This window comes from Epinephelus fuscoguttatus, linkage group LG5, assembly GCF_011397635.1.
Source record: "Epinephelus fuscoguttatus linkage group LG5, E.fuscoguttatus.final_Chr_v1".
NCBI lineage: Eukaryota > Metazoa > Chordata > Actinopteri > Perciformes > Serranidae > Epinephelus > Epinephelus fuscoguttatus.
Window position 1 is genome coordinate 10,120,360 of NC_064756.1, and position 16,384 is coordinate 10,136,743.

The 16,384-nt window shown below is 42.9% G+C and overlaps 1 protein-coding gene across 2 annotated transcripts in view; it reads left to right on the plus strand.

Moving 5' to 3' along the window:
* Window positions 1-16,384, plus strand: part of ankrd13b (ankyrin repeat domain 13B) — a 57,794-nt gene that overhangs the window by 17,043 nt on the left and 24,367 nt on the right. For both annotated transcript variants that reach the window (XM_049577271.1, XM_049577272.1), the window contains exons 2-7: window positions 1,923-2,058; window positions 5,404-5,528; window positions 6,566-6,611; window positions 7,068-7,211; window positions 8,826-9,066; window positions 14,326-14,392. In XM_049577271.1, the coding sequence (XP_049433228.1) occupies window positions 1,923-2,058; window positions 5,404-5,528; window positions 6,566-6,611; window positions 7,068-7,211; window positions 8,826-9,066; window positions 14,326-14,392 (759 nt within the window). The remainder of the gene's footprint in view (window positions 1-1,922; window positions 2,059-5,403; window positions 5,529-6,565; window positions 6,612-7,067; window positions 7,212-8,825; window positions 9,067-14,325; window positions 14,393-16,384) is intronic.

A 16,384-nucleotide genomic window follows, 5' to 3' on the forward strand; every position in this document is an offset into this window, starting at 1 on the left:
CAGCAATTAGCTTAGCTTAGCATAAAGACTGAAAACACCTAGCCTGCTGGTCATGTCAAAATGTTGAAAAAATAAATCTAATTATCTGTGCAAAAATGAGTAATTGTGGTTTCACAGAGAGTTACATTATTTCACAAAAACATGCTGGCCTAAACTAGTAGCCATTAAAGCTGGGTTTAAATGGGTTTGTGTTAACCATGTTCTGGAATGAATGCCTCTTGTTGTGGTATTCACAACCTTGTAAGTGGACATTTTCTGAGAGCTTGAGTTCTTGAGTTTGTGCACTCGACTTCCTATGTCGTAAACCTGAGTGCACAAGTTCCATTTAAACACAACGTAAGCTTTTGAGGTGCTAGATGGTGGATTTTAATTACTATGGACCGAGCGACAACCTCGGAGTCTGAGAAATTGAGCCACTGTGGAAGTGCCAAAAATTGCAGTTCCTTGAATGGCCACTTGAGGCTGCATCCAAAATGAGTCAATCCCCCAGACCCCCATGTTAAAATGCCCAATTTTACAGCAGGAATAAACATGCTTACAGCCTGGTACAAAAATGGTTTTGCTCTGTAGCTAATTTCAACAATTGTGATGACTGTACGGGGTGACTCACAAAGCTGCTTGAGTGACAGGCTGTCTGCGAGACGTTTCTACAGTCTGTGAGTCAGATCCCCCCTCGCTTATCCACAGCTGAAACCTATTGTCAAAATATGTTCACTCCTGGCTCCAAATAACAAGATGGCATTGGCTGAAATGCTGAACTTGAGGCTACAAAACAAGAGTCCACAAACCAATGTGAGATGTAGCTACATCCGTTATTTTATACAGTTTATGCTTTTGACAGGCTAGCTGTTGTGTCCAGTCTTTATGCTAAGCTTAGTTTATCATTTGCTAGCTCTGGCTACTCAGTGACAGACATTTTCTCATCTAACACTCCTCAAGAAAGCAAATTGTGTTTTTTCAGGGCTTAAAATTAGACGTAGCCTGGCACAGCCCCATTTTAATTTTATTTTTTTGGTTGAAAGACGCACCAAAAACTAAACCAAAACATCAATCAAGCTGATATTCTGAGCATCTATCGTTATCCATAACCGTCTACCAAATGTCTTTTAATATGTCTGAGAGGGTTTTAAAAGCCCTCTGCAATGATTCTTTTTAATTTAGCATATCAAAGTATGATTGATGTGACAGATTAACACTAATGTAACATGGCTGACAAATGAGGTCTCGTTGACATGCCTCTAAATACAGAGCGGAGCCGAGTGCTGAAGTGAAGCCTGAAGCATTAATTATGTTTTGTTCATCAGTGTTGTTGTCAGACAGTTACATAATGTTTAGAAGAAAAATAATATTTATCTTTGGTCACAAAGAGGCTATAAGTTATATATTTCACTCAAGGGTGTGGCAGTTTGAGAACTGTGCTCCCTATTTACTTTACCTTACTTTAAGCCTTCTCTGAATGAACGTTTTTGAGGAATAACAGACAGAGGACGGCTAAAAAAAAAAGCTCTGGCTGGGGAGCAGATAGTCATACCTGTTAGTTAATGTTAGTCTGTGTTGGTCTGCTATTCCCAATCCATCCAAAAAGGTAGGATATGGGAGTGTACTTCCCAGCCATGCTGGAGTGGTGACAGATCAATTAGCACCTGCGAATGTCTCTCTTTCCATCTCCCTCTCGTCATCTTCACACTTGTGTCTATTGTCTTTTTCTGTTTCTCCCTCCGCCCCTCCATCTGAGATAGAAGAGAAGTACAATGATACACAATTAACCCCAATTTCCTCTCCTCCTACTTCATTTCTTTCTGTCCGCTCCTCTTTCCTTTATGCACACTCCCCTCCCTTACACTCTCCCCTCTCTTTTTTCCTCTCCTTTCTTCCTCCATTTTTTCTTTTCTTCCTCCTCCTCCTCCTTTTCTTCCATCCAGGCCGATTTAGAGTCTCTGGACCCTCGTGGTCGAACTCCTCTACACCTGGCTGTCACACTGGGCCACCTGGACTGTGCCAGGGTCCTGCTGCAGCACGGAGCTGACGTTAGCAAAGAGAACCGCAATGGATGGACCGGTGAGTGTGTGTGTGTGTGTGTGTGTGTGTGTGTGTGTGTGTATGGGGAGAAGTGTAAATCTGATAGCGTGTGCAATGCGCAGTATATGTAATGCATTATCAGGTGGTGTGCTGGGAGTTGGAGTGTGTCCCGTTTCATGTAATAATATATCAGAGTCAAAGTAATTATGACACTGTAGTATAATTATTGAAAACAATGACACAATGGTTAAGACAATCAGCAGTGGGGCATCCACAAGCTCACCTGGTAGAGCAGGCACCCTATGCACAAAGGCTGTGTCCTTGACGCAGCAACCACGGGCTCAATTCCAACCCACGGCCCTTCATTGCATATCACCCCCCTTCTCTCTCCCTTGTTCGTGTTATAGCTGTCCTATCAAATAAAGGCGAAAGGCCCCAGAAAATATCTTTAAAAAAAGACAATTAGTTACAAACTTGCAACTACATTTCCCATGAACCCGTTTGCCTCCAAAAGAGGATAAAAATATTGCAAATAAACATGAAAACGAGCTATAATTGCACAAGTAGAAACGTAACAATTTTCACACAGTATGGCCCTAGAACATTTATTGTACGCTACCATTTTTAAAATTCTTATCATTTAATTTAATTTATAGACTTTATTAATCCCCCTGAGGGGAAATTCAATTTTTTTTCACTCTGTTATCTATTACACACAGGTCCGAAATACACACATGCACAAATAGGACCTAAACATGCACTAAGTGGAGAGATGTCAGAGTGAGGGGGCTACTCATGAACAGACGCCCGGAGCGGTTGGGGGGCTCGGTGCCTTGCTCAAGGGCACCTCGGCAGTGCGCAGGAGGTGAACTGGCACCTCTCCAACCACCAGTCCACACTCCATAGTTGGTACGGACAGCGACTTGAACAGGCAAACCCTTCGGTTCCCAGCCAAAGTCCTTATGGACTGAGCTACTGCAGCGTTGCATGTGTTTAGTCGTGTGTGTGAACCTGTGTTTGTGTGTGTGTGTCTGCCCGCAGCTAATCTTGCATACTACTGGACTGATCAGCCAAAGTATTTTTGTGCACATTTATGACTCTATGCTCAAGGACCTTTGATGGTTGCAGTGATTCACAATTCTTCAAAAACCTGTTTTATTGACTGTTTTATACCGTCATCGACTGCTGACTCCTCACTCCTCTCAATCGGCTGGCAGGGGCTGCAAGTTGTCTAGAAATCTCAGCTAAAAAACAACAAGCCTTACCGTCTGTTGCAGGCCACATTCTGGCCTTCGTCGTGGCTCAAAACTGTCATCCATAAAAAAGTTTGGTCTCGTTTTAACCCGAAGCATCTGCAGATTAATTCCACTAAAGTTAGGCAGAATACCAGATGAATGAATCCCTGTTTTTGTTATCTTTGCCACCATCTTGCCTGTAAGGGAGCCAGGAGGTAAATTACGTGAGGTTCATCTTTGTTTGGGAGGTGATAGGGAGGTAGGGAGTCGTTTAATTGACCATTATGGCCCAATCCCATTTCTCATTTTCGCCCTACCCCTACCCCTCTTTTTCGAGTGCCCCTTGCCCCTTGCAACAAAGTTACAAGGGGTAGGGGTTGAAATATTCCCCTATGAAGTGGGACAACCCTTCATACCCGGAAAAGTCATTATTAGTTGTCAAGACGCGACGAGTATGTTGCCGGGGAAACCTCACAACTAGCAATTTTTGTTTTGTTTTGTTTGTTAGAACAAATACATTGAAACGACATTTCCGATGGTTATCATAGTCTTTAAATCTTTAGTTACAAAGAAAATACTTACATTTATGGTTTTCTTTCATTGCCTCTGAAGCCTTCCCTGCCATCTTGCTGGTGATTCACAAGGCATTCTGGGAGATTTCTCGTAGCACTCGCTTTGAAGTGTGCCTCTGAAAAAACTCAGTTTGGAGGGCCATATAGCCCTAGCACTCTGCCCTTCCCCTCTGCCTCAATGAGAATGGGGACATCCCTACCCCTATGGGTGAACGCACAAAACGGAGGGGTCGGGGCAAGTGGGAGGGTTAAGGGGTGTATTGGGATTGGGCCTAGGTGCAAGGTTAGTCTCCACAGAGCCTGTCTACTCTGATTATACCTAATAATTTCACCTGCATATTGTCTCCCATTCATTCTGGACACACAGTCTGCCCTGCACTCAACATGCCCCCGCACACACCTGGCAGACATCTGCACTCTGGGAGCACTTTTCTAGTTGATGTAAAAAATGCTACTTGTAGCACCTACATCAAAAAAGCTCTTCAAGTGGTGTCAGTCTAATCATGACGACCCTCTGGAAGAGAAAAAGAGGCTGCTTGGCTCGTTCTGTCATGTGTTTTGATTACTGTTTTAAATTATATGTTCCTCTTATAAAGACGTTCATGCATGTGTGCAGACCAGAAGAGTTTAATATGCCATGCATGGTCAGTCATCTGCAGTAACCAAGTGAAAAACTTGATAACAAATGGTCTGAAAATGTTGTGGCTGTGGCCCCCTTGGTCACAATTAGAGGACAAAGATAATATATAATGTATGATTGTATTGCAAAATGGTGCAATGTTTCCTACTGGCTCTATTTATTTTACATTGGCACTGATGAGTTTCACACAGTTTTGTTCTCTTGATTGTTTAAGAAAATGCAAACCACTTATGATGCTTTTCTTCGCCACCGCTTTCGCCAAACAAGTGGCCTCTGCCAGACACCTCTTATCTGCTGGCACTGTGCAAATGTAGTGTGGAGGTCTGGCAATGGAAGACTAATGGAGCATGAAATCAATTCATTTTTTAACCTTGAAATTATATTGGCTGATTTAACACCCTTTATTGTGAGTCATATATCTTCAACCTCATCCTCTGGTTTGTTTTCGCTGTCATCTGTCTCTTCACTCGTGTGACACTGCATGTAACATAAGGCTGATTTGCCCTGATGGTGATGGGTTAAGTGCTACAAAGTGAAACCTTTGTCATGATTGTTTCTGGGAGTGTGTGGTTGCAGAGTATCATTAAGTAATCCTCTTTTGTTTCCCCTAATCTGATTAGGGCATCTTGTCAGTAAGTGAGATAGCACGTACAGTAGATTGTCTCAGCTGTGTGTGTTAGGCTTTACTCACATGTTTGCTGTTAAAGGAAGAGAGAGGAAATTGTTATATAATTGTTCAAGTGTAGAACAGCCTGTAAGTGGCGGTCTGATGAATGATGGGCGAGCCGCAGTAATTGGTCGTACCAGCTTTTCCTCTGGCCTACTTCAGTTTCGGCAATTCTAGCTGCCCCCCCTTTAAATTGCTCACTTACATAAATTTTAGATGAGGCCTGAGTGATTGGCTCTGTTTTACTCTCCGTCTCGCTCTCTCTTTCAGTTCTTCAGGAGGCGGTGAGTACAAGAGATCCGGAGTTGGTGCGTCTCGTGCTTCGTTACCGTGACTACCAGAGGACTGCCAAGAGACTGGCGGGCATCCCCGTCCTGCTTGAGCGACTGCGCCAAGTGGGATTTCACACAAACACACAAACACACACACATACTTTAACACACATGGAAAAAGATACTCCCATGACTACACACACCTGCATAGACACAAACAAGCATGTATGTTGATGCACAGACATTACATACATGAAACAACAACTATAAAGACACATTGGGGGGTTTGTGAGCAGAGATGAATTCATTTGAAATGTAGATGAATCTATTTGATATTTACATCTTTGTTTTAGGGTAAAATATTCTTGGTTTTGTTTGAAGGTATAAATAACTTTGTTTACCACACAACAAGGGACATACACTAAAATGATATGTCTCCATGTTGCAAAGCCCCCTGTGGGTAATTGAGTCATCACTTCCCCCTGAAGGGGTGAGGAGGGCTGTACTTAAAGGCACAATAGCAGCGATGGACAAGGTGAGACTGGAGAGCCTGAAGGTGAATGGTTATAATCCTGACAGGAAAGCATTGAGGTGCAGCAGATCGCGCTGCAGCAGTAGATCTGCAGAGAACAGTGGCAGAGATGCAGGGGACTGCCTTCACACAGTCTGTCTTCCTGTGTATCTGCTCCAGCTGGCTCCCCGATACACACACATAATCACACACACACACATGCGCGCACACACGCACACCCTCTCACTCAAGCACATGGTAGACACAACACCCTCACACTTTGACAATGAGTACTCGCACTCAAGCACACGCACTTGCAAACATCGCGCACCGTTCTTCATCTGCTCCCATCCACATCACTCTCCCCTCCGTCTCTCCATCCATCACTTCTATTATTAACCCACACACACATACACAACCACTTCTCTGTGCCAGCCCCCCATCTTTGGAACAGACAATGAAGCAGCATCACTGCAATTCTTTTTCCTCCGTGTTGCTATTCCCCTCTCTCCCTCTCTGTCTATCCATCTTTAAATTCATCACTCTATCTCCCCAGTTCTCTCTCCCTCTCTCTATTTTCCTCCTTATCAATGCCCATAGCTTTCTCATTTGTCTGGTACCTCCTCTCTCTCTGCCTCTTTCTGTCCAGGCCCAGGACTTCTATGTGGAGATGAAATGGGAGTTTACCAGCTGGGGTGAGTCCAGTCTTTGTTTCATTACAGTCAGTAAAGCAGTCCAGTACCGACCAGTCAGAACTAATCATGTTATCATCTCCCTCTGGGGTGGAAGAGGCCTGTTTCTTCCTGTTATACTGGGCACTGATGCTCACACACTTCCTGCACATCAGAATGTCTGTGTGGCTTTGGTTGCAGAGTTAAACAGCTAATGCTTCTTAACTCAAATACTTCATAAACCCACAAGTGGATGTAATTTCAGCATTAGTATCTATAATGGATTTATTTGTATTTTTTTTGTTCATAAATTGCTGTTAAATACAAGTACTGAAATTTGCCCGTTAACAAAGATTTATTAGCGTGCTGAGCCCCAGAACCAACATGAAACACCAGAGAGAGATCTGCTGTATTAAGTTCTGCACATATCCGTTACATATGGCACAGTTTGATTCAAAGCATGTCTGTGTTTGTCCCTAGTGCCCCTGGTGTCACGTATCTGCCCCAGCGACACCTACAGAGTTTGGAAAAGTGGTCAGTGTCTCCGCGTTGACACCACCCTGATGGGCTTTGAGCAGATGACCTGGCAGAGAGGAAAACGGAGCTTCATTTTCAGGGGACAAGGTCAGAGGTCAAGCTGACTGAACTGTGTACTGGAATAATTGTGTGTGAATGTGTGAGAGAGGGTGTGCTGTGTTAGGTTATATTTATTTTCAAAGCTTTACTGGTCTTTAAGTATTTAATAAATTTGTTCATTCATTTTTCCGTAACTGCTTATCCTGTTAGGGGTTGTGGGGGGGCTGGATCCTATCCCAGCTGTCATTGGGTGAGAGGCAGGGTACACCCTAGACAGGTTGCCAGACTACTGCAGGGCTGACACATAGAGACAGACAACCATTCACACTCACATTCACACCTACGGGCAATTTAGAGTCGCCAATTAACCAAGCCTGCATGTCTTTGGGCTGTGGGAGGAAGCACGCAGACACGGGGAGAACATGCAAACTCTGTTGTGTCATGTCTTGTATTTCATACAGTGCAAAAAATAATATCAACTGAACTGTGAGAGAAAATGCAGACTATTTTAAAGGGATAATTAGACATTTTGGGACACTTAATTTCCTTGCTGAGAGTTAGATAAGACGACTTTAGGACGCTGCATCCAACCGAGAAATGGTCCGGCACATGGTCCAGTCTTTGTGCTGTGCTAAGCTAACCAGCTGCTGGCAGTAGCTTCCTGTACAAACATGAAAGTGGTTTCAATCTTCTCATCTAACTCCCAGCAAGAGAGTGAATTTGCATTTTCCCCCTATACATGAGGCCAAATTCTGCATTGGCTTGTAAATACATAGTAGGCATGTGTTTATTATTTTGTCTTTCACCGGGCCTCTTTATCCTCTTTTCTTCTCCCTTTCTTTTTCTTCCTCCTCTGTGTTGTCAGGTTTTCCATTTACATTTTTATTCAGTCCACTGAAATAACTCTGCTTCCAGCACCAAAAATGTACATCTGTGATATCAAAGGTCTAATGTAGGTACTGAAGAATTATTTCTGATTTAGAGATATAATTTCTGATCTCTCCAGGAAAAAAAAAAGCATTTGTTCTCATCCGTTGCCTGTCCACATTTCGTCCATTTTTACCTGTGCTCGTATATGTGAATTTATATAAATACATTATTTACCCGTTACACAACCTTTTTGCAACCCGACCTGCTGCAGGAGTCTGTCACAGTTATTATAGTAGTGTAATATTCTAGCAAACGAGCTGTGTTTTATGGAGCACATTCCTGTATTTATCATTTATGCGTGCTTCATTTGAAGTGAATGTGAGAAGGAGCAGAGACTGGTGCAGGTGTGGCCATGCGTTTCAGAACAATCCTCTTCCACTTTCTCTTTGTAGCCTCACTGCACAGCTGTTTCCACTCAGTCGATTCTCCAATGGCTTCTCTCTGCATTATTTCACCCAGTTCTTTTATTTTTATCTTTCTTCCCCTCACCACTTTGGAAATAATCTTCTTCTTCCCCTGGACTATTCTTGAGGATCTGCTTGAATTTGTTCTTTCCACTGTCCATTTGTCATCATCATCATCGGTCATCATGTCTCTTGACCTTTCCTTCCTTATCCCTAATTGACATGTTTGTATTGTAGTACTTTCCCACTGTCAATTTCCTATCCTCCTCTTTAACTATAGCATTGCCCTCATTTTGCTCTTCCTGTTTGTCATCCTCTTGCCTCTCAGATTCCAGCGCAGAGGTGATGGAGGTCGACCATGACAGGCAGCTGGTGTTCTGCGAGACCTTGTGTGTCTCAACTCTCACAGCGCTCTCACCTGGCCGGGGTAATGGCGCTGCCTGCAGCAGCAACGCCGCCAGTTTGGGCCTTCTGGGTGCGATCCAGCCCAGCGATGAGCAGGTAGCAGCCAGGCTGTCTGCCCCCGTGGTGACCACTCAGCTGGACACCCGCAATATCGCCTTCGAGAGGTCAGAAGCAATACTAACATACGCAGAATGTGAATATGAGGATGCTAGTCTCGTGTAAACACAATCAAAGACAAACTATGATGTGTTCTTTAGATGTAAGAGGCACATACATATCCAAATACACAGCTGTTCCCGAATTTTGTGATTTGATGTGTCAATTTCTGATGCAGCTGTAGCAGAAAATCCAAAACATCAAGTAAAACAACCGGACTTCGTATAACATCCTTCAGAATCAAAGAAACAAGGGCCACTTTCTGGTCTCACCATTTTGCAGCCATGTTCAACAATCATACAGGAAGAATTCTTCCATAGAACAGGCACAATAATCATTTTCTCCACCAACAGTAGCCTCTGTACAACACAAAGCAATTCAGCCTCAGGACATGTTCTGCTCTGAGTGCCGGCTTTTCTTTCCCTCCTGAGTGGAAAAAAATCACTCTTTTGTTGTTGAATTTCTGTCACTCTTTCACTGTTGCTGTCTCCTACGCTACAACCCACAGCCGGGTGGAACAAGTTCAGGCACGTTCTCTGGTGGCTGTCAAAATGCATTTTACAAAATGTAGGAAAACACTAACAGAAGTGCAGCAGTAGTGGAGGAAGTGGATACAACAGAGGAGTTCATTGAACACAACACATAGCCTATTACTGATATAATCTACACCACAGCTGAGGGGAAAATTTCTTGCAATGAAAGTGCATTAAATGGCTGAGTTAATTCTAAAAACCCTGCTGCAATTTCAAGTGAGACTGTGTAGCTTTTGAAAGAAAAAATAACACATTCTTCTTGTTACAAATGAAAAGTTGAATTCATAATCATTTCAGTGCAATTGCCAGCGAGAGGCACACTGAGCTTATGGTGGCTAATTTTTCTAAAGTGAGCAAATGTTCAGATAGATATTGCTGTGTAACTGACTTTACTCAGTTTGCTGCGTTTATGACACTTCCTTACTTCTGCCACTGTTACACTTGTAGCCCTATTTTTGAATTTACTATTTTTATTCTGTGATGGCACACATGGCCTTAGACGACTGAAGAAAGAAGAAAATAATCCTTTTACAATAACCCTTGCTCATTTACAGTAATAGAGACTAGCACAGTCCCTGACAAGTAAACAAATGAGATCAAGCTAAATCATTATCTTCCACATTAGCCACTGTTCAGCAAAAGTTACACTGGCTCACTTTAAGTAACTGCTTTTTAATCTAACCAACAATACTCCATTCTTGAGCTGTCGTGCCTATAGTGAACTCGAATGACTTAAAGGGATACTTTGCCAATTTTCAACCAGCTCTGCATTATAATAACATTGGTAGTATGCGTAAATGAACGATGGTAAACTTCCCTACGTCTTGCCAGCACTCAGATCTCCGTGCTCTTCGTACAGCTCAAATGTGCTGGATAACTGGGCGGATTTTTGCTGGGTCAAGGGCTGTTGCTCGAACAACAGATTGTACCTCCTCACTCTTTAATGCCCACCACCATGGACACAAAGTATATAGAAGGGGATCGAGAAACTCCAATCAAATGGTAAAACTAGGCAGTGCTGATGAAATATAATCAAGATTATGTTACTGTAGTGCCCGTTTTTAGCCTAGATATCTTCAGAATCACATTTTAAGGCACAGTTTGGCTGTAATATGAGAAATTGTGAATTTGTGTGGGTGCCAAATTGTTTCCTGCCTTGTAAAAACGGAGGCTTGAGATCAAATGGTAAAACTATGCAGTGCTGATCTATGATGAACCAAGATTCTGCCACCACGGTGCCTATTTCTTGCCCCGAATGTTTACAGAAACATATTTATGCTTAATTTTTAACTGTTATCTGAGATCATTTGCTACCAGCCAGCTGCCATTTTGTTTTCTGTTGAAAAATGGTCAGTGGGAGCATTTTTTGGTCTGGTGCGTTGCAGTGCACTCCAGCAGTTGTAGGTTTTCTACCTCTTAAAGCCCTTTCCTCTGTTTTCTCTGGAGATGTAGCACCAATTTTTTGGTATTTGCATCTTTCTACTGCATAGACAGCCATGTTTTGTGAAAAGAGCGTCTTTCCAGCAGTGAAATACTTGGCTAAATGTAAAAAAAAAAAAATGTGTCAGGAGTAAGTGTGATGTGGAGGTAGTGAGGCACAATTTAGCTTTGGGCTCAGGCCACTTCAGAAAAGCCTGACACTCCAGTGCAAGTACGATACACACAGAGATGGAGAGGCGTACGGGAGGAAAAAAAGACGAGGGCAAGACACAAGCTGACTTGGAGAAGAATGGAAAAGAGGAGTGGAAGAAAACTGGATGGGCAGGTGGCTTGTGTATAGTCAATTAAGGAGCTTTTTATTACGCCAAGGGTACAGTTTTACGGCTCACATAAAGCGACATAGACACAGAGATGAGGAGAAGTGGGGAGGAGGAGACAAAGGAGGGAGAAGTGGGCCACTCAGGGGCATAGAGGACAAAACTCATCTTATTCTGGTCAGCTGGTGGGATAAGACTGATGTGACAGTGAGAAAGGGAGAGGGATAACGGAACAAGGAAAGTTTTAGACAGAGAGGGCTAGAGGGGAGAAAATGGTAAAGAGAAGGATGAAAGGAGAGATAAGAAAGGATGGAGGAAGTAAGGAAAATGGATGAGGTGGGGGAAAAAAGGGATGAGGCAGTGAGAGATGAGGGAAAATAAAACACATGCAGAGAGTAACAAGGAGAGGAAGATGAATGTGACACAAGACGGTGGGGGACAAAAGTACAATGCTGAAGCCAAAATAGGGGAGGTGATGGTTTTGGAGGCAGGAGGAGAAAAGGGAGAAAAATAGACTGCGGGGAGACACAATGACAGATAGGTGAATCATGGGAAGAGACGCAGAGACAGGAAGTGAATGTTAACAGGTAAAAAGCAAGAAGACAGAGAGGGGAGTGACAGAGAGAAGTGAGCCGGGAGAGGTGGGTAATCATCTCCCTGTCAGACTTGCACCTCGGTGTCACCTCTGTGCATTTTCCCTGGTCAGCACTCCTGTCTACATGCCAATAATCTATTTATGATGCTTTCGAGCAAACCACTTTGTCAAGCACCAGCGACAGGACATCCACCTCTGAAGTTAATACATCGTCACGCAGCCATGCACAAAAACTACAGCACTGCAGTTTTGCTTTTTTAGGGCTAGGATAAGGAGTGCGAAGTTTACTGAGTGCCCAGTAATTGAGCTCAGATATAACTTCAACATTCAGCAGGGACATAAGTTTGTCTGACACTGGATGAAGCATAGCCAGCACTCGAGAGAGGTCTGGCTGAACCAAAGATGATTCCACACTAAGGGAAAACAAACAAACAAATAAAAAACACTCTGGGTTGTTTGTATTTCTTTCAGCCAATCACAATCGTAATGGGTAGTGCTAAGCCCAGAATGCAGTGACAGTGCCCTTGCACAATAGCATTGGGAAGGAACTCGTTTTGGTGAAGAGGCAAGTGCTGGCATTAAAATAGCTAAATACCTGCAAAAGAAAACACCACATAGAACACTGGAACACGTTTTAGCATGTAGGTTGCCACAGAAGCGTTTTTTTTTTCTTGTTTCATGCACAGCACAAAAACAAAGTGTGAAGATAGGTCTGGCTATTTGAGACTACTTTCACGTAGCAACAAGGATTTCGAAAACATTGCAAGAAGAGTATTATCGTCTGAGATAGGTGGTCATTGACAGACTTTATGCCACGGTTTCATCCTGTAAGCCAGACTAGACATTGGATAAGGCTCCACGGCCATTCAACTGGATCTATGAGGCTGTTTTTCAGAGGACTGCCCATTGTTCCAACAGCCCAACATTCTAAGGCCCTGTCAGTCCAAAAAAATGTCCAATTGGACCAAAAGCCCATTTCTCTGACAGCCCATTATTCCAAAAACAAACGCCCATTGATCCGAAATCCTGTTTTACCAAAAATACACACTTCTGTAGTTGGACAACCCAGTTGCCAGGAAAAATGTACACACTTGGATGTTTCTGTAAACCACAGATACAACATTTGTTAACAATGCTGTGGTAAATGTCTGGTTATGTTTAGGCACAAAACCCACTTGGTTATGGTCTGGAAAAGCTCATGTTTTTGTTTAAACCACCCAAGTTTGGTGGCACAAAAGTAACTGGAAAAGCTGGGACTGGTCGCTGAAAAACATCCGCAATCGGTAGCTCAAACGTCGCTGGGAAACATCTCGAAGAGCCGATAAAAACACCACAAGATAAGTGCAGGAAGTTTTTACTTTTTGAGAAAAGGGCTTGTTTTCTGGATAACAGGTTGCTGGAGAAATGGTCGGTCTGATGGGCATTTTCTGGACTAATGGGGCATCAGAATTTAGGGCCATTGGAACAAAGGCAGGCACCTACTTAAGCATGGCGGTACTTCTGCTAAATGCAGGTCATTTTCATCATGGTTGCCATTACTGTGACACCATTCTAACATTTGCTAATTAGCACAAAACACATACAGCTGAAGGTGACAGGAATGCATATTAGTTTTGCAGGTATTTTGTTGTGCCATATCTAAGGCAGGAGCATTGAAGTGCAATGCTGACATAACGTCATATGGTGCTGTCAAGATGTGAACAGTGTTGCATCATGAAAGAGTTTTGTGTCCACCCAGGTTGATCAGATGCTCATCCAAGAAGTCTCCTCTAGCAATGGGAACCGCCATTAACCAAAGTATTTGATACGTTTAGAATTTTACATGATTTTGGTGCAAGATTAAATGTTTCACTGGCTGACTCCACCATCCCCAGAGCCACACCACTAGCATGGGTGAAAACTGTTCAAAACCTTTCTTTCAAAAATGTTACATAATTGAAATATCTTTGTAAAAAATGCATGATATAATTTCAAAGATACCATAACCTCAAAAACATAAGGGCTATGTGGGAAACTCATCCCTGAAAACTCACTTTTTCTGTGGTTTGGTCCTGGAGGAGTTCAGCGATGTGAATAGATCATGGAGATAGGATATGCCTCACTAACTTCTGGGCAGACTTCCTAATTGCACACTGAACTGTTGATCTTCACTGACAACAAACAAGGACAATAGCTGCAGTGTTTTCAGGCGGCATATTATAGAGAAAACCCAGAGCCTGTGACTTGCAGTCGAATCTGTATTTATGATTTCTTCTCAAGTATGTATCTGTAGATTGCTTGGGACAAGCAAATCATCTACACTGACTGTGATTGCAACTGTGTGTTGACTGGAAGTCGCGACCCCAGAGAACTGATGTGGGATGTGTTGAATCTCCCTTTCAGGAACAAGACGGGTATACTGGGCTGGAGGAGTGAGAAGACTGAGACGGTGAATGGATATGAAGCCAAGGTAGAGTGCAGGCTGCTCGGACAGCTCACTGATCCCTCACACTGTTCAGAGAAACCACTGCTGTCAGAGCTCAATTTTATTATACTTAACTCTCAAAGTTATTTTAAAACCTTCTGAGGACATAACCTTCTACATTTTTAAATAATGACAGATGGACCTCTGAAACCTGAATTCTTGGCCCCCTAAATTACGACAATCTCTCAGCACATAAAATACCAGATGGCCTATTAAATTAAGTTTAAAAAAACCCAACAAAACAAGTCTATCTATTGCGCAGACACATGCGTTACCTTGACCCCATTTGTTTTCTTGACCCCCGGGAGGGATCGATGGGAGACAAGTGTCAGACACCCAGGACCATCTGTCACTAGTGGTTTAAAAGCACTTCAGACAGGCTCGACAGTAAAATACTGCTGCCTGAAAAGCATCTATTTTCTGCATCATTGATTTAGAGTTACAAACGTAAACAGACAACTCCTGTTGAGCTGCCCCTTTACTGGACGCTTTTTAGCACTCCCTTCCACTTGTCGCCGTCCAGTGTAAACTCAGAATCAGCAGCCTGCTCAATTTTTAATCAGTATTTCTTTTATGTGGTCACTAGTGAGGAATTCCAGTGTTCTGCTATGAACTGTAGTTTGAAGAAGTTGACCTGTAGGAAGCAGACCAGGAACAAGGGGTTTGATAGCCTACGGGTTGTGCAAAAATACAAACAGCCTGTATGCTCTAATGTTTTCTGACATTTACATCTGCTCAATAAGTATCAAGAAAACAAGAGGCTGATATTAGTATTGCTCTGGGGTCCGTTTCACAAAGCAGGTTTAGTGAAAACTCTGAGTCTGTTAACCCTAAAATGAGGGAAACTCTGGGTTTTTCGTTTCAGAAAGGGAGGTAACTTAAACCAGAGAAAGTGGCGTAACTGAAGCTCGGTGTCAGTTGCTATGGCAACTGACTCTGTGAACCTAACCTGGTCCGGAGCAGGTTTTCTTTTTTCTAGCTGTCTCCTCCCTCTTACGCCACACACGCAGTGTGATTCATTCATTCATTCGTTTAGTGTCGCGCAGGTTTCAGCGAGTTTGATCATCTGTCCTCAAGGTAAAGTCGGATCCTAAAGTGTGTTCTAGTTCTAAATCTACTTTTTTCGACCATGGCATCCATCCATTCTTGGAGGACCCTGTGGACGAAGAGGCAGTGTTACTGAGGAGGGAGTTACGCATTCATCGGGAGATTATTCACAGGCCCAGAATTGACGTATTATCATTTCCAGAACATTTTCTTTTTGAACGGTACTGTTTCAGATCACAGTCCATCATTTATATCCATAACCTCATCCGCCGTGACAAAACCAACGTCACCAACCGTGGACGTGCACTTTCAACTCCCCAGATGCTTTGTCTTGCTCTTTGTTTTTTTTTTTTTACAAACGGGAGTTTTCTGTATAAAATTGGAGATGCAGAAAATATCAGTAAGGCCATTGCCTCCAGAGCCGTGAGAAAAGTGTCCCTAGCTCTGAAACGTCTATTAAACTCTTTTGTTGTTGTGTTCCCTGGACATAAACTTGTGAGGGTCATCAAGGAGGAGTTCCACAGGATTGCAGGTGAATGATGTAGAAATCAGTTAAAATTTATGATTATAAATCATTTTCAGTTAATGACATGGTGCTGCAACCTCAGACTGGGATTAGTCATTTTAATTTCTTTCAGGATTTCCCGGTGTGATAGGTGCACATTCGCATCATTGCTCCTTCACAAAATGAAGGAGACTGTGTGAATAGGAAGTCCATTCACAGCATTAATGTGCAGGTGGATTGACTGTCTCAAAATGTCAGACAGCATCACACTGCAAAAACTCAAAATCATACCAAGAATATGTGTCTTATTTCTAGTCAAAATGTCTCATTTCTAGTCAAAACAAATCACACCTAAAAGTAACTTGTTTTTAGACCATTTTCACTTGAAAAATAATGAGGTGGGATTGCATCTAAGTGAACTAAAT